The 18,613-nt window shown below is 39.8% G+C and overlaps 1 protein-coding gene across 5 annotated transcripts; it reads left to right on the top strand.

Moving 5' to 3' along the window:
* Nucleotides 1–24: 24 nt before the first annotated feature.
* Nucleotides 25–18,556, top strand: LOC112234111 (dual specificity mitogen-activated protein kinase kinase 4). Of its 5 annotated transcripts, none has more exons than XM_042307161.1 (14): nt 25–43; nt 779–936; nt 1,857–1,892; nt 3,368–3,400; nt 5,303–5,405; nt 6,409–6,580; nt 6,954–7,073; nt 7,220–7,339; nt 7,461–7,512; nt 7,684–7,811; nt 16,321–16,398; nt 16,546–16,694; nt 17,009–17,054; nt 17,254–18,556. In XM_042307161.1, the coding sequence occupies exons 2-14, from the start codon at nt 792–794 to the stop codon at nt 17,365–17,367; spliced, it is 1,296 nt and encodes a 431-aa protein (XP_042163095.1). In that variant the 5' UTR covers nt 25–43; nt 779–791; the 3' UTR covers nt 17,368–18,556. The 5 variants fall into 5 exon arrangements, with proteins under 5 accessions (XP_042163095.1, XP_042163094.1, XP_042163097.1 ...); XM_042307160.1 differs by lacking the exon at nt 25–43 and adding an exon at nt 498–515; XM_042307163.1 differs by lacking the exons at nt 25–43; nt 3,368–3,400 and having other exon boundaries at nt 565–936; nt 5,315–5,405.
* The last annotated feature ends 57 nt before the right edge of the window (nt 18,557–18,613 follow it).

The following is an 18,613-nucleotide window of genomic DNA, read 5'->3' as shown; positions in this document are numbered from 1 at the left end:
AACTGCTTTCTGAATATATATAACTAAGGAAAACGATTAAAAGGTACATATGTATTACTGTTACATTAAATACTGATTTGGCTACTTTAAAATAAAAACAATTCTGGACAGTATTACATACTACTTTAATGTACGTAAACTGACATTTTACTGTTCACTGTATGGTAATTCATAGCCTAATGCTAGAAATCGCCCCTACCCACTGATACACGGTCAGATATGTGTCTTCCACCTACTGCTTTAATGAAGTTAACGCTGGCGGTATGTTAACTGAGCTTAGATTTGTGTTCCTCGAACTCGGCCCACAGACGCAGCAGCGTCGCGTTGGAAGCTGTGGGTGTTCACGTTCGCAAGTGACATTTGGTCAGCTGACTGAGTCTCGACCAGAGACGGAAGAGGAAGCGAGACACCCCACTCGCTGATTTTGTCTTTTTTTTTTTCCTGGTTCAATTAAATTAAGTAGACCAGACCAAGCTGCTATTGCATTGGTGTCTATGGGAGACACACCCAGTTAAGTAAGCCGGAACTGACCTTTTTTCAATGGTAAAAGGCTTGACTGAATAATCTTTATTTATCCACAATCTTTGGTCTCGACTATGTGGAAAGGTGGTTACTGGACTGTAACACTGTCCCGATTTCTTACTGTTTGTTGGTAGTTACAGTCTTGTACAGTAGCGCTCTCTACATCCACTACGCACATTTGAGTGGAAGAAGTCTAGCCAGTTTGATTATTCTCCAGTCTTGTTTTGTAAGGGTGAAGTTGCTCTCTGCATTGCAGCCTAGTGCTGCTGATGGAATTCAAACACACAATGGCGACACCCAGCCCCAACAACTCAACAACATCTACCAGCCACAACAGCAATAACGCAGGATCTACAGGCTCACATCACCATCAATCCCAGTCGCAACACATAACAACAATTAGCAGTATGCAAGGTAAGGATTGTAAAATACCAGCTTGTTAATAACTAGATATTCTTTTGTGAGTGGTGTTAACGGAAGTAACCTAATGACTATGCTAACGAACTAGCTACCTATACTGGCAAGCTATCTACTTACTAACAGATAACTTGCCTCAGTTGTATCCACACACTATTACTAGTTTGTTAGTTAGTTGTCTACAGTTAACGTTAGCTAGCGACTGTCAAAATCAGTTGCCCAAACACCCAAAACATTGTCTTCTAATCAAATAACGGGTTCTGAAAACGGGTTTTGTTAGAAATAATTAACACCAAAGGCAACGTTAGCTAACCACAACTAACGTTAACTAGTGAATAGTTGGTAAGATAACTCGCTAGCTAGGTAACGTTAGCTAACAAGCGGCATTGCCAGCTAGCCTAAATAACGTTAGCTAGCTAGAATATAAGAAGGCCTGTCATGATTTATTTGGATGTGGTCATGTGTTGCTTACTGTCTTTCAATGTCAGGTTACCTCTAACTAGCTAACTACAATATGTTGCAGTTCTAAAAATAACAAGATCATGTCGGGATGTGTTTTGGGGAAATTCATTGTATCTATTAACATGCTACTGTAGCAGTTACCATATAATTCCAGTCATTGCACTAACGCTAGTTAGCATTAGCTCGCGAAACTACGTCAACTACTGGATGCAGATACAAAAATATTATCCATGATTTGACCTGACTCTTGTGAAGTGGATAAAGGGCTTTAGTACTAAAATCTCGAAGTATCCTAGGCCAGGCAGTTATTGGTAGCCCAGTGAAACTTGTGCATGAGAATCTCTTAGATTTCAAATAAGGTTAACTTACATCCACCAGGAGAAATCTGTTAAATGTCCACCCAATGCATATTAGCTAGCTATGTTTTTACAAACTATATATTTCTTAACTTACAGAATCCAACACGTGCTGGAGATGTCAGAGTGAAACAGGTAGCTAACGTTACTGTCAAAATTACACATTTTATAAAGATATATATATATATATACACATTTTTGTTGTTGATGCTTTAATAACAATAACTGTCGTAGCTCGTTAGTTTCTTTTGGATCTGGTTCTATACTTTTGCATGCCGTTCTCAATCTGATATTTAACAGGTAGTAAATGAAAGAAACATGTGTTATGGTCCGCTTCTGTTAGTGTCAAAGTATTGAAACGACATTTCTGTGATGTTTTTCTTCCCTTTCCTTAATGCTACTAACTTCCCATAACCCTCCTGACTTGATGCTGATCGATGGTGAGCTGTCCCAAGAATAGTTCCTTCAATTGTCATTGTCTCTCCCTGCCAGGATCATTTTGTGGATGCATTTCATTTTCTATCTCACATCCATCCATTATTTAAAAATCATTTGAAGGTTGTTATTTTTATACGTCTACCCCAATTATCTCCACTGAATCTGCCTGAGCTAATCCTCAATCATACCAAAGTTATCTTGGTTGTTTCCTGCTATATGTGTGTGCATGTAGTTTAATCTCCCCCTAGCAATAAATTTTTCTGTGTGGTGGAATGCTCAGCGTAAACGTTTACCAGTTATGTCACTGATGTGAGGCCAAGTTATAAAAGTTCATTAGTTCACTCAGCAGAAAATAATTTGAGAATGTCACGAGGCCATAGCCACACTTGTTTACAGGGACATTTCAAAGTGCAGTGTTACATTTGACAGTAAAAAAAATAATAACAGAACACGGTCTTCCAGATTTGAATAATAAATGTTTTTAACTCTTCAGTTATTGGTTGGTTTCTTTTGGAAAAGTGCATACAACATACAATAGGGTCTGGGAAATGTACCATCCATAGCATAGAGAAGACAAGTGCAAGAGGTAAGCCTACGTTTTTAGTAGGTCTTCCTTAGCACCAGTGCCTATTCAGCCAGTTGTCTCTGTGTTCTTATTGTATAATTTGGGGGGCTTACGCAAAGGAGCTTGTACTGCTTCAAACTAAGTACATTTATGATTATTAACTCTAACATGCAACATTGATAACAAGGCTGCTGCCATTTCAGCTGGTAACATCTGATAAGTACCCTAATTATTTAGTTAAGTATTGCAGGTTAGTAGGTTAGGCCCAGAAAATATTTCCGGTCAGCATTTCTTCAATTGGGCTAGTTGGTCATGTTCTAGTGTGTGTAGTAGTTGTTCACACTTGGCATCAAACTGTGATTCACTGAACTTTCCAGGAATGAAGCCTCATTTAGCAAAATCAAGTTGATTTGAGATACTTCAAATAGCTGTCAGTCATGGTGGTGCCGGGTGTTGGGAAACAGTGCTGCATCGTTCCCTGGTCTAAACTGAAGCTGAGAAGAACAGTGTTTGTTTTCACCACGTTTCCTAATAGAACTTGATTGTTTTGTTCATCGGTCAAACAGTAGCCTAAATACAGGTGAAATGTTCTCTTCTCACCTCCTAGGGTTTCAGATAAACCTGTCTGGAGCTCCCCCAAGTAAGCCAAACCTCTTTTGCTACAGTACCAACAGTTCACAACCCTTTGCTTCCGCCTGATGGTCTGGTATGGGGGAGTCTGTCCTCTTTTCTCAACTAATCCAAGTGAAGAGTTGTTGGGGTCAAGTAGGCTTGTGCCGGTTTTGATAGTTAAGGCTAATAGTTGAGGCTAAACATTGATTATCCTAGAGTTAGAGTGCAGCTTATGTTGGTCTGTGATTTAAGACATTAGGTCATAATATTTTACTGATGCAAAGCAAGTGAATGAAAGACTTGTCCAACTGTGAGTCTTATTGATTTAACTTCTCTGTAGTTTAAAAAAACAACAACAGTTGGTGTTAACCATCCTGTATGTTTTTACCTTACTATTAGATATCACCAAACAATTTAGATTCATAATGTTCATTTACCAAGACGTTCCAATCCATATTCTGATCATCCATCATCGGCATAAGCCTAGGGCTAAGAGCTTCCATTAGCATTGGTGTATATAGATTCACACTTGGCTTTCAACTGGTCTTTACCACTGTTTGGTTTGGCCTGAACTGATAACCTACACAAAATAGCACTGTGTTGGAAATGTATTTTATCTTGACAGAAGTGTAGTCCTTTTGCTTGAATTTATTTATTAGGTGTGTTTTTAATAAACATTACCTTTTTAGTTTGAGTACTTTTAGTCAGCTTGCTACTAACAAGCAACACTAGCTAGTCATGCTTGGGGTTTTGTCGCATTGTTTTTCAAACCAGTCTGCAGCTGTTTTGTTTTGAACACGTAAGTGATTTTTGGCATGAGCTGTACTTAAACACTTGCCTGTTGAGACATGGAGACACTAGTGTAATTCCCAATGGCATGTGCCATCTTATTGGAATTTGAGTACATACATTCTTGTGGTGTTTTGGGTGGAGAGAACAGAATGCATCCTTCATTTCAAGGTGAACTCAGAACAGTTTTACTTGGGAAGATCCTTCTCCTCTGGCAATATTTTCCAGTCTGCAGTGTAGGCTATTTTACTCTTATGTATGGCTATGAGCCAAAAGTCACATTTTCTATTATCAAAGATACAGTTCTGTCAGATCAATGCTTTTGTTCAGTTAGAATTTCATGACACAATGTTGTCATGTTTCACAGTCTCTGGGTAGTAGCCTAAATGAAATGTAAAAAATTAAAAATGTAAAAATCAAGAAAAATTGTCAGTTTTTTAAAAATTTAAATTCTCACCTATTCCCCCATTATTGCTTAAATTACCAAGCAAAACCTACTAAAACATGGTAGGTGAGTGTTGGATTTTAGCTAAGCCTCCAGCCTGAATAGCCACGGCATGTGATCTAGTACTAGGCTATGGTTTAGAGCAGGTGTCTACTGAGAAGTGTATGCCTCTGCATCAACTTCAGTTAACTGGTCAAAGTATATACCTACCATCTGCAATGAGTCACTGGTACAACCAGGACATGTCTTGTAAAAATACCTTCAGGGGGTTTCTGTTCCTGGCCACTGAGGCTGTAGCATACACACATTTGATTGAGAACCTGTTATTAGACCTACTCGTGATTCATTTTAATTTGGTCAAGATCTGTTTTGTTGACTCTCATAGCTCAGTATCAGCCAAAATCTCAAAAGCAACATCTATAGAAGAAATCTATGTTCTCACAGAGAAATATAAAGACGGATGCCTTTGGTAAGAAGCAGGTCATTACTCTTACATCCATCGTCCCTAGATGACTTCAATAAATTTACTTGAATACTCTTGTTAAATTTACCTCTCCATTGCTTTACTGGTCTCTCATTCTGTGGTATGGTAACGGGTTGTTTTTGAGTGTGTAAATGTTTTCTGGTTCTTGGCTCTACCCCTGCCATAGATGTCTTGTGTGCAATCTGACACAAACTCTGCCTCTTCCCTATCAGGTAAACGCAAAGCACTGAAGTTAAATTTTGCCAATCCCCCGATCAAACCAACGACCAGATTCACTCTGAATACAGCAGGACCCCCATTCCAGAACCCCCACATGTAAGTTGACCTCTGAACTTTGCATGGATGTGGTTTTCTGAAGATGTACATGGAGTGGAATTTGCATTAGCCACAATGCAAACTCCTGCATAATGAATGGTTATATGACTCTGCACTCTAGTCTACAGTCTGAGACTTTTCATCTCCAAAGCCACACATTGTCAATGTAACATTCATAGTATAGGTATAGGTACCCAGGCAATCTGTCACAATAAAGACAGGCTAAGTGAGGTTGGAATGATTAGCAGTTGTTGTATTTCTATCTCCACCTGCTCATGGAAAACCAACAGTAACTGAATGTAGCCTCAAGTAGCTGTTTGGGCAACACCATTGTAGTGAATGTGAATAAGCCCTGTGTCTTGGCTGTGTAATTAGATGATAACATGAACCTGCTAAGTTACCCTGGACAAGCAAATGACTGATGCTGGATAATGCAAACTGAACAAACGGATGCCAAATAACAATCCTTTTTCAGGTACAGTATTATATATTGAACAAAAATATAAATGCAACATGTAAAGTGTTGGTCTCATGTTTCATGAGCTGAAATGAAAGATTCCAGAAATGTTCCACATGCACAAAAAGCTTATTTCTCTCATTCTGTGCACAAATTTGTTTACATCCCTGTTAATGAGCACTTTATCCTTTATCGAGATTATCCATCCACCTGACAGGTGTGGAAAATCAAAAAGCTGATTAAAAGTTATGATCATTACACAGGTGAACCTTGTGCTGTGGACAATAAAAGGCCACTCAAATGTGCCATTTTGTCACAACACAATGCCACCCATGGCTGCACCTCTGCCCAGTTATAGGAAATCCATAGATTAGGGCCTAATTTATTTAAACTGACTGATTTCCTTTATATGAACTCTAACACAGCAAAATCTTTGAAATTGTTTCATGTTGCATTAACATTTTTGTTCAGTATATGATCGAGGTGAAATTAACTCAACTAACAAAGATTGTTTCTTATCTGTCTCCCACCTATTTCTGTGGCCAGAGAGAGGCTGCGTACGCATAGTATCGAGTCGTCAGGGAAGTTGAAGACCGCCGGTGGCGATTGTGACTTCACGGCTGAGGACCTCAAGGACCTGGGGGAGATTGGGCGGGGCGCTTACGGCTCTGTCAACAAGATGGTGCACAAGCCCAGCAATCAGATAATGGCTGTCAAGGTGACTGCCCCTTGCTGACCTCTTATTGACTAAACTACAGGAAGTGTTCAGGGCAAGATTTATGCCTGCTCATCAGTCTTAGGCTATATTGCAAAATGAACACTCAGTAATCATCATAATCACCAAAGTGTAACTGACTCCCATTGCAGGATATGGTAACATGTTGCTCATGGTAAGGGGAGGAAGGCTTATAATAATGGCTGTAACAGAGCGAATGGAAACCATGAGTTTGATACCTTTCCACTAATTCCACTCTAGCCATTTACCACGTGCCCGTCCTCACCAATTACGGTGCCACCAACCTCCTGTGACTTCCAACCATGGTCGCAATTGAAAGCAACATGCATCTGATTACAATTTGTGTCTCCCACAGAGGATTAGGTCAACGGTTGATGAGAAGGAACAGAAGCAGCTGCTAATGGACCTGGATGTGGTCATGAGGAGTAGTGACTGTCTCTACATAGTTCAGTTTTACGGGGCTCTTTTCAGAGAGGTGACCATGCAAGTTTTTCACTTCTGTGTTTTGTTGATTGATTTCTCTATATAGGAAATGCATTGTGTAGTACTGTGTAGTTAGCAATAAGCAGTGTATTGTCTTCACGCAGTAATGTTATGTCTTATGATTATTTTCTTTGTCAGGGGGACTGTTGGATATGTATGGAACTTATGTCTACCTCCTTCGACAAATTCTACAAATATGTATATTGTGCTTTAGATGATGTGATTCCAGAGGAAATATTAGGCAAAATAACATTAGCTGTAAGTTTTCATGCATTTTCTCCTTACATAATTTACACTGATTAAATTTACACGGATTAATTTGACAGGAAGGGTACATATTTCTCTATATTAATTTAGTTGCTATGTGTTTTCATTACAGACTGTGAAAGCACTTAACCACTTAAAAGAATACTTGAAAATAATTCACAGAGGTAAGATGACTCCAAAATGGAGACCTTGTTCTTTATTTCCTCATTTGAGATGTGTATTACCATTATTACCTCTCAATGCTCTATTTACTGTACCACAACAGAAGTGGCACTTCCTTTACCCAGAACTCTTAGCCTAGCTTTGTCATGTCTTCTATATGTTTCTCCTCTCAGACATCAAGCCATCCAACATCCTCCTGGACAGGAATGGCAACATTAAGCTTTGTGATTTTGGCATCAGTGGGCAGCTGGTGGACTCCATTGCCAAAACCAGAGATGCAGGGTGCAGACCGTACATGGCAGTAAGTGATATATGGGGATTTCGGTGCATTGTTTCATTAATGGCTGAAAGACAAGACAAGTGGAAGATGTACAACTAAGGCTCTTTCTAAGAATACATTTCACTTTCACACGATCCAGTACATAATAAGAATTCAACTGTTTTGGTGCTTAGTTACCTGGTGGTGATTGTCAGTTGTAAGGAGGCTGTAGTGTTGTTGTTATTGAGGGGAGGTAGGTAATTAAGATTGTTGGGCTAGTAACCGAAAGGTCGCTGGTTCGAATCTCTGAGCCGACAAGGTGGAAAAATCTGCCGTTCTGCCCTTGAGCAAGGCAGTTAACCCCTAACAACAACTGCTCCCTGGGCGCTGATGAAGTGGATGCCAATTTAAGGCAGCCCCCTACACCTCTCTGATTCCCCTTTCCTTATTGTTGATGGCAGCGTTGGTAATTATATTATGGTCGCTACTGATATCTGTTCTTGTTGTCTTGTTCCTATTTTGGATTAGCTGCAGAGGAATCTCATGCCGTCTGTGTGCATGCGACATGGTTGAAGTGGTCCAAACTGCTGGCAGTGCAGTTGAATGAGCTCATCGTGTCATCATCACAGGGTTAATTTTCTGGCGGTGGTATTGCTGATGGGAGAAGGGAGCCCCGGCCCCTCCAGTTTCCATTCTAAATTTGGAATCTCCCTATCAGGACGTAGGGCACACCTCTGCCATATCTCTGCCACGCGTCTACCAGAAGGCCAAGGAAGGGCTGGGTTACTTCATTCATGTCTGTCAGAATAAAGCTGTTTGGGTTGGTGCTCCCACAGCTGTGAGCTCACAGTGCAGGAATCCAACCCACATGACTCCAGTTCCCTTTTTCAAATATAAAAATTGCTGACCTGCCAGGTGCTTCTTGGCCACCCCATTGCTAATTGCTTTAGCACCATTTGTCTCTGTTTGGTCTAGATATTAGAGAGGGATTGATTTCACTTCAATGGAATATTATGTACTACACTACAATTAAGTAGGTTAGATTTGGTTCATGGTATTTGGTTCAGGTGACAGTCTAGCTCTGTTCTTCTCTGGTTGTTATGATTTAGATCATTTAGCTGGCAAGTGGCCACATGTCTGAAATGTTTATGTTGGAATATGCTCACTAATTATTTTGCACACTAGTGTCAGGTTAAGGCTACTACCACACAAGGCTACTACCACACAAGGCTACTACCACACAAGGCTACTACCACACAAGGCTACTACCACACAAGGCTACTACCACACAAGGCTACTACCACACAAGGCTACTACCACACAAGGCTACTACCACACAAGGCTACTACCACACAAGGCTACTACCACACAAGGCTACTACCATTGTGTACCAAAGCATTCTTAAATCAACAGTTCTTTTATTTTAATTAGGAAATACTTTATGTATTTGAAAGCAATTACACATCTAAATTAAATGTGCACCGATGTTGTTTTGAGTTGATAATATAACCTTCCTAATATTGAGTTGCATTACCTTTTGCCCTCATAACAGCCTCAATTCGTCAGGGCATGGACTCTATAAGGTGCCGAAAGTGTTCCGCATGTATGGTGGGCTGACCCATGTTGACTCCAATGCTTCCCACAGTTGTCAAGCTGGATGACCTTTGGGTGGTGGACCATTCTTGATACACACAGGAAACTGTTGAGTGTGAAAAACCCAGCAGTGTTGCAGTTCTTGACAAATCGGTGTGCTTGGCAACTACTACCATACCCCGTTCAAAGGCACTTCAATATTTTGTCTTGCCCATTCACCCTCTGAATGACACACATACACAATCCATGTCTCAATTGTCTCAAGGCTAAAACATCCTTTAACCTGTATCCTCCCCTTCATCTACATTGATTGAAGTGGATTTAACAAGTGACATCAATAAGGGATCATAGCATTCACCTGTTCAGTCTGTCATGGAAAGAGCAGGTGTTCTTAATGTTTTATACACGGTGTAGTAGGTCTGAGTAGTTGTGTTTTGAGTTCATAACATGTCTGAGTAACTGTGAGCTGTGTCCTAGGTGAGAGCTGGGCACCCAGATCTTTTTCAGTCTTGGCAGAGGTGAGCTGATGCTGTAGCCACTATGCCATAAAACACATCAGTGCTGCGGTCAGGGAATTCTGTGCCACTGCTGTGAATGGGTGACATCATCTATTTCTGGTGCATGAATGAATGAGCCAGAGGAGAGGAGGTGCTCCCTCCACTCAGCAGCATGGCTGGTAGAAGTCTGCTTCTAATGACCTTGGCACTGTTTGGAACCACTGCATTTTTCTTTATATGCGTGGAGGTGAGGTCATACGTGAAGTAACTGGCTGAGGTGATTATTATGAAAGGCATGTAGAACCAGAAAATGAGGACATGGACAGGGTTTTCCGTTGGGCTGTCCCAGACTAAAAATTTATCTTGGTCGACCAAGAGTAGTCTTTTCTTTCGACAATTCTATTGGTTTAAATTTTTACATTTTATATTTGTTTATATATACACCCTATGTGTTTTAAAACAAACTGTGTATTGAGCTTGTCTGGTACTTTAAGCACAGTTTGATTGAAATAATTAACACACGTCTCGAGGGAGCCAGTGATCAAGATCGTCTACCCCCCGCTGGCTGCGTTATGCTCCTGAAGTTGCCGGTAATAGGCTACACCAGGGGTGGACAACCTTTTCCATTTGGAGTGCCAATTTATTTGACCATTTCTACCGATCTGCGTGCCAGTTATGATTTTCATATGCTCATTTTCGTGGAACAGTTTCATTGAATTTATAATGGTTTTTGTATCTCTGTCATGTGGTTAATCTAAATTCTATCTAAATGAAAAAAATACTACAAATATAAAATAACTTATTGCCAAAGATGTAAGAATAGTCTACATAAAACCAACAAATAAAAACATTACAGCCTGCAGGTAAACAATATCCTGACTAAAAATAAATATCTTATAAATCACATTGGTTACGCGTGGCCTGTCTGCAACCAACTTCAAACGTTTCAACAGTCTGATCCAAAGCTAGCCAATTTGCAACATTGTATCAAATATTCTGGGCCCTCAGAGTTTCCCACGACTGGGACATGCATAATTAGCCTACAGCTGTGTAAGGGAAAATATGTAATCCGGTATTTTATGACGTTTCCACTGGATCAGAGCATTACATTGTTTCCTTTCATGCCAAGTGGTTATCGGAAGGGAGAGCGCTGGATTTCTGTTCTAATACGTTGAGTACCTATTGTCATTTTCAATGGATTCTAAAAACAGACTTTTTACTTGCAGTTTGAGGTCAAGAAAATATTACTTTGAGAAGCTCTACAGCTCATTAGTGATGGTGGGATAAGACGATCAGAAATACTATCAGACATCTCAAATGGGCACATTTATAGGCCTACATTTGCCCGCAGTTCAGGTAACCTAGGCCTACTTCTATATGCGTAATCGGGTGTGCTCCAAAGAAAAAAACTATGAATAAATTGACAACTCTTAAATGACAGGAAATAACCCAAAACTTGTTTCTCACACGTGTAGCATAGGTGGTGAGCTCTGCAAATGTTTCCACTTTGACAATGGGAAGGGTAAATGACTAATAATATATATATATATTTTACCTTTATTTTACTAGGCAAGTCAGTTAAGAACAAATTCTTATTTTCAATGACGGCCTAGGAACAGTGGGTTAACTGCCTGTTCAGGGGCAGAACGACAGATTTGTACCATGTCAGCTATATTGAATGCATTAACAGAAATGACCGTAACCAAACAAACATGTCGATTAGACATTATGGGAATTAATGGTAAATGTAGGTTACTACTGGTGAGCCTATGTAATGGGAAATTGATATACACTAATAATTAGGGCAAACGGTTAACACAATGAAGTTATGAAACAATGAACGCGCAAGAGCGCATTCTCAAGAGACGTGTCTTGTGCATTTTAGTAAAGATTATGGATATACTGATAAGGTACCAAAAAAATCATTTTCCGCTGAGTTGGGCCTCTCTTCCTCTCTGATCTTAGCCACACTCCCCTTTTTCTAGGAACGTGGCATCCCAGAGTCGTCCTCAATGGATTAGTCCACTCAGAGTAGCGCAAATCAGACAGGTGTGCCATAAAATAAATATTTACGACTGCTCGACTAAAAACATCTCAGTTGACCAACAGCCTATCGACCAAACAATCGACCAGTTGACTAAATGGGGTCAGCCCTTGGGTGTATGTTGTATTCTGTTGAATAGACAGAATTGAGTGCCATATGTATTTGGACAGTGAATCTATTCAAGACAAAGGAGATGATTGTGGACTACAGGAAAAAAGAGGACTGAGCACACCCCCATTCTCATTGACAGGGCTGCAGTGGAGTAGGTTGAGAGCTTCAAGTTCCTTGGTGTCCACATCACCAACAAACTAACATGGTCCGAGCACACCAAGACAGTCCTGAAGAGGGCACGACCAAGCCTATTCCCCCTCAGCAGACTGAAAAGATTTGTCATGGGACCTCAGGTCCTCAAAAGGTTATACAGCTGCACCATTGAGAGCATCCTGACTGGTTGCATCACTGCCTGGTATGGCAACTGCTCAGCCTCTGACCGCAAGGCGTCACTGGGGCCAAGCTCCCATCACTGGGGCCAAGCTTCCTGCCATCCAGGACCTCTATACCAGGCAGTGTCAGAGGAAGGCCCTAAAAATTGTTAGACTCCAGCCACTCTAGTCAGACTGTTCTCTCTGCTACCGCACAGCAAGCGGTACCGGAGCGCCAAGTCTAGGTCCAAGAGGCTTCTGAACAGCTTCTACCCCCAAGCCATAAGACTAAGAACACCTAATGAAATGGCTACCCAGACTATTTGCATCCCCCCTCTTTTACACCGCTGCTACTCTGTTGTTATCATCTATGCAAAGTCACTTTAATAACTCTACTCACATGTACATATTACCTCAACTAACTGGATATAGTCTCACTATTGTTATTTTACTGCTGCTCTTTAATTACTTGCAACTTTTATCTCTTATCTGTATATATTTTTTTTCTTCAGCTGCATTGTTGGTTAGGGGCTCGTAAGTAAGCATTTCACTGTAAGGTCTACACCTGTTGTATTCGGCTCATGTGACTAATAAAATAGGATTTGATAGTGATATTTAGGTTTGATACCGGTGCTCCGAGGCATGCTTCAGAAGCTGCTTAGCGATCACTTTGAAGCAGTGTGCCGACGCATGTATCTTTTATCAGAAGTATATCATCAGTTACATCCGACGCTTTGTTTGATCATGTTTTTTTCAAACCGTGTGCTGCAAAATGCAAAATTCGTGGTTTCTTCAAATCCAAGCTGCTTTCAAACACCGCCTTCTACTGGACACTACTTATAAATATAGTTAGGATTTTGCACATGTAGTTTCACCTGACAAGTAGTTTAGCAGATAGAGTAGGGAACTATGGAGCATACAGTAATTGTATTTATTATGGATCCCCATTAGCTGCTGCCAAAGCAGCAGCAATTCTTCCTGGGGTCCAGCAAAATTAAGGCAGTTTATACCATTTTTAAAAACATTACAATACATTCACATATTTCACAACAAACTGTGAACCCTCAGGTCCCTACTCCACCACTACCACATCTACAGTATGTTATCGTGTGTATGCATGTCTGTGCCAATGTTTGTGTTGCTTCACAGCTGTTCCATAAGGTGTTTTTTAAAAATCTAATTTTACTGCTTGCGTCAGTTACTTTATGTGGAATAGAGTTCCATGTAGTCATGGCTCTATGTAGTACTGTATGCCTCCCATAGTCTGTTCTGGACTTGGACTGTGAAGAGACCTCTTGTGGCATGTCTTGTGGGGTATGCATGGGTGTCTGAGCTGTGGGCCAGTAGTTTAGACAGACAGCTCGGTGCATTCAACATACCTCAATACCTCTCATAAATAAAAGTAGTGATGGAGTCCATCTCTCCTCCACTATCAGCCAGGAGAGATTGACATGGGTATTATTAATATTAGCTCACTGTGTACATCCAAGGGTCAGCCATGCTGCACTGTTCTGACCCAATTGCAATTTTCCTAAGTCCTTTTTTTTTGTGGCAGCTGACCACACGACTGAACAGTAGTCAAGGTGCGACAAAACTAGGGCCTGTAGGACCTGCCTTGTTGATAGTGTTAAGTACGCAGAGCATCGCTTTATTATAGACTGACTTCTCTCCATCTTAGCTACTGTTGTATCAATATGTTTTGACCATGACAGTTTAAAATCTAGGGTTACTCCAAGCAGTTTAGTCATCTCAACTTGCTCAATTTCCACATTATTTATTACAAGATTTAGTTGAGGTTTAGTGAGTGTTTTGTTCCAAATACAATGCTTTTAGTTTTTAGAAATATTTAGGGCAAACTTATTCCTTGCCACACACTCTGAAACTAACTGAAGCTCTTTTTTAATAAGTGTTGCAGTCATTTCAGTCGCTGTAGTAGCTGACGTGTTTAGTCTTCCGCATACATAGACACTCTGGCTTTACTCAAAGCCCGTTGCATGTCATTAGTAAAAAAATTAAAAAGCAAGGGGCCTAAACAGCTACCTGGGGGAATTCCTGATTCTAACTGGATTATATTTGAGAGGCTTCCATTAAAGAACACCCTCTGTGTTCTGTTAGACCAGGAACTCTTTATCCACATTATAGCAGGGGGTGTAAAGCCATAACACATACGTTTTTCCAGCAGCAGACTATGATCGATAATGTCAAAAGCTGCACTGAAGTCTAACAAGACAGCCCCCACAATCATTTTATCATCAATTTCTCTCAGCCAGTCATGTCATTTGTGTAAGTGCTGTGCTTGTTGAGTGTCCTTCCCTATCAACATGCTGAAATTCTGTTGTCAATTTGTCAATTCCTGTCTTTTCATAATTTGGTCCGATATACTTGGATGTGGAGTTTCAGCATTTGTTGCTGGCATGTCATCCCTAAGTTTGCTTATCTTGCCAATGGAAAAAGTCATTAAAGTAGTTTGCAATATCAGTGGGCTTTGTGATGAATGAGCTCCATTCAATAAATGGAGCAGAGTTGGCTTTTTTCCCCAAAAATGTAATTTAAGGTGCCCCAAAGCTTTTTGATATCATTCTTTATATCATTTATATTTATTTCATAGTGTAGTTTCTTTTTATCTAGTTTAGTCACATGATTTCTTAATTTGCAGTATGTTTGCCAGTCAGTTGGGCTGCCAGACTTAATTGCCATACCTTTTGCCTCATCCCTCTCAACCATACAATTTTTCAATTCCTCATCAATCCAAGGGGATTTAACAGTTTAGTCAATTTCTTAATGGGCGTGTGCTTATTAGTAACTGGAATAAGTAGTTTCATAAATGTGTCAAGTGCAGAGTCTTGTTGCTCCTCGTTACACACCACAGATCAGTAAATATTCTTTACATCAACATGAATCACTACAAAACTTCTTGTATGACCTCTTATACATTGTATTAGGCCCAGCCTTTGGGACCTTGGTTTTCCTAGATATGACTATAATATTGTGATCACTACATCCTATGGATTTGGATACTGCTTTAAAGCAAATATCTGCAGCATTAGTGACGTGAGGGTATGAGGTCAAATGCCATTGAAGAGACACTATTTAGAAAATTATTTTGTGAAACCACACTTTCTACACTGTTCAAATTTGTTTTATTTAGTATAGTAAACATTTCTGTCTTAAGCATCCTAAATAATGCCATAGATTCCGTTTTTGAGAAATGGTTAACTTGAAGGGCAAAAAGGAAGCCTGACGTCAGATGTGAACCTGGTATTCCAACTGATCATAGGCTACTAAATCCAATGATTTACCGTTGCGCCACTGAATTTTTATGAAAACAGTGAAGAAAACAATATTCTCTGATAATCACACTCAGATGCCACTAATGTGCATTTGTGAACAGATAATGACGTTCTGTTTAATGAACCATATTTCAGTGAAAGCACCGATGCCTTTCCCATCACTACTATTCACCATTCTCTTACAATTGAACAAGACCCGGCCTAAAAGTTAAAACGCACCCAAAACAAACTGCAAATGCATCCAAAAAGCAAAAGAGTTTATAGAGTTACAAGCTTGATACAGTTGTGTGAGAAATTATATGGATCCAAAAATGATACCTTCAGATTACTGTGATTTTGTCCAAATACTTGTGATTTCTTAAAATGGGGGAACTAGATACATAAAGTGCTTTTATTTCAAATATTGACAAAACAGATACCCTCAAATATATGGTGTTATTTTATACCATGGCTTCAGTCATTTGATTATCCAAAATACTGGAGTATAGAGCCAAAATAAGATGAGCTTCACTGTCCAAATGCATATGGTGAGGACTGTACACACTTGTCTCAGAAGTCTCTGTTTTGATTTTTTTTTTCTTCTAGTTGTCTAATTTTGAACATTTTATTTGAATGTTTGTTCTTCATTTGAGTTTTTCTCTTTAAAGGCCCATCTATGATATCACTATGATGAATTGTAACATGTTTTCCTTGTCTCTTCCACAGCCTGAGAGAATAGACCCAAGTGCCTCCAGACAAGGCTATGATGTCCGGTCAGACGTATGGAGTTTGGGGATAACACTGGTGGGTCCTCAACCCTCTTGTCCACGTTGTCTTTAACATTCAACGAGCTATTTGAAGATACACTGAATGTTAAATCCACAAGACAAGATTATTCTTTGTTTTTGTAATATTGTAACTGTAGACTCACCATGTGGGTTTTTTTTACAGTACGAGCTGGCGACTGGGCGGTTTCCCTACCCAAAGTGGAACAGTGTGTTTGACCAGTTGACACAGGTGGTGAAGGGAGAACCTCCACAGCTTACCAACTCAGAAGACAGGCAGTTCTCCCCCAAATTCATCAACTTTGTCAATCTGTGGTAAAGGACAAAGATTGAACTTCTACTGGCACTGCTTCAATGTTATTCTCACGATGATATAGTATAAGTTGAAGTATATTGAATCACTGCAGAGCAATATTGTCAATGTAAACTACTGCATACTTTCACAGTATTCACCCACAAATAATAAAAGATGTGAAATTCATAAGGTAATCTTCTGAATGAGACATCATCTGGATTTCATTTCCCCCTGGTGGACAAAACATGTAATGTCTGTTTTTAGGTCTCAGAGACCCATGATGTGGTTTATTGCACAGCAGCATTTTAATTATTTATTCCCTTTGCCCCTTTAGCCTAACAAAGGATGAGTCAAAAAGGCCAAAGTACAAAGAGCTTCTGGTAAGTATGTACGTCCCGTGTGGCTCAGTTGGTAGAGCATGGCACTTACAGTTCAAGGTTTGATTCCCACAGTACGAGGGGGTGTATGAAAATGTATGCATAAGGGCGTCTGCTAAATGAATGAATGTAATTGTATTACATGCAGAGATACTTATCGCCCGTACATATTATAACATGTTTCTGTGTCTCTTCAATACAGAAACATGCTTTCATTCTGATGTATGAGGAGCGCTCAGTGGATGTTGCCAGTTACGTCTGCAGAATCCTGGATCAGATGCCTACTTCTCCCAGCTCCCCCATGTACGTCGACTGACTGTAGAACAAGTAATAACGGAAGCCTGGAACAACAACAACAATGACCTAAAGAGTTGCTTCATCCCATACTGCAGTGTTAAACTAAGACAGGAAATGTACAAACTAAAACACCACGTGTACTAAGACTGGTGATCAGTCACGTCTGTATGCTATCAACATTCTCACACTTTTCTCTATCCTACACACACACTTACATGTAAGTACAACTAGTAACTGAATGAATATACCATGGTCTTGGTTCACCTCGATGTGAGACCTCATCTCTAATGTGGATACAGTACAGTGATTTAAAATCTGGAAATGTATTTATAGTGTTTAATCACTTGTGGAATATATGATTTGGAGATACTGGAATCATGCTCTTTGACTCTTCCCACCTCTTCCATGTATGTTACTTTAAGAATTGTGGTTGGTATCTTAAATGAAACCTTGCTTCTTATGGTGTAAAGCAATTTAAAACGTAACAGCATTGATGGACAGGATCATGTGGCCTCCATCCAATGTTGTGAGGGTGCTGCCGTCACTGTGCAATGGACTTTGTGCTGATATATAAATAAAGAGAGAAATAATTGTGCTTTGAGAGACATTTAGTTACTCTGCATCTATTTGAGCTCAGGTTAATCCATTGATGTAAGCAGGCAAGCAACCACACAAACAAACACACTCACTGGCTCTCTCAGCCATGGCATATGCAACACTCTCTTTAAAAGCTAAGCTGTATGTATGTATGGTGCTGTTGATCTGTAGTTATACATAATGCCATCTTGTATCTCTGTATATAGCCACACATTTATCTGTAATGAAATTGCCTACTGTTCTGGATGTTGCAACCATTCTACTGGACCTGACCGGCCCCTAATTATTTCAGCTGATTGTTTCTTGAATGCATGGTACCTGAACTGTTTTCAGACTGTGATTGATTGACTCCTACAATATTCACAATGTACACAGAATCTAGAGGTTTAGTACACAGTGTAGTTCACATCTTTTTAGATTACCAGATATAATTGAAACTTCGTTGACTGCTGGTAAAATACTGGTACAGTAGTAAACTATTAAATTGGCTGGATATCATTGCATACAACATGCATTTCAATGTAGAACATTCAAATTAGAATATCTTGCTGGGCAGAATGTGTAAAATATTTAATGACCTGAGAATATTAAAATGAGCTTATGAAATATAAGGATGATGTATCAATTTATTTTATCTTTCATCTGACACAAAAAAATGAGTGTACATT

The sequence above is a fragment of the Oncorhynchus tshawytscha genome, linkage group LG27, assembly GCF_018296145.1.
Source record: "Oncorhynchus tshawytscha isolate Ot180627B linkage group LG27, Otsh_v2.0, whole genome shotgun sequence".
NCBI lineage: Eukaryota > Metazoa > Chordata > Actinopteri > Salmoniformes > Salmonidae > Oncorhynchus > Oncorhynchus tshawytscha.
This window is presented reverse-complemented; position numbering and strand designations above follow the sequence as displayed.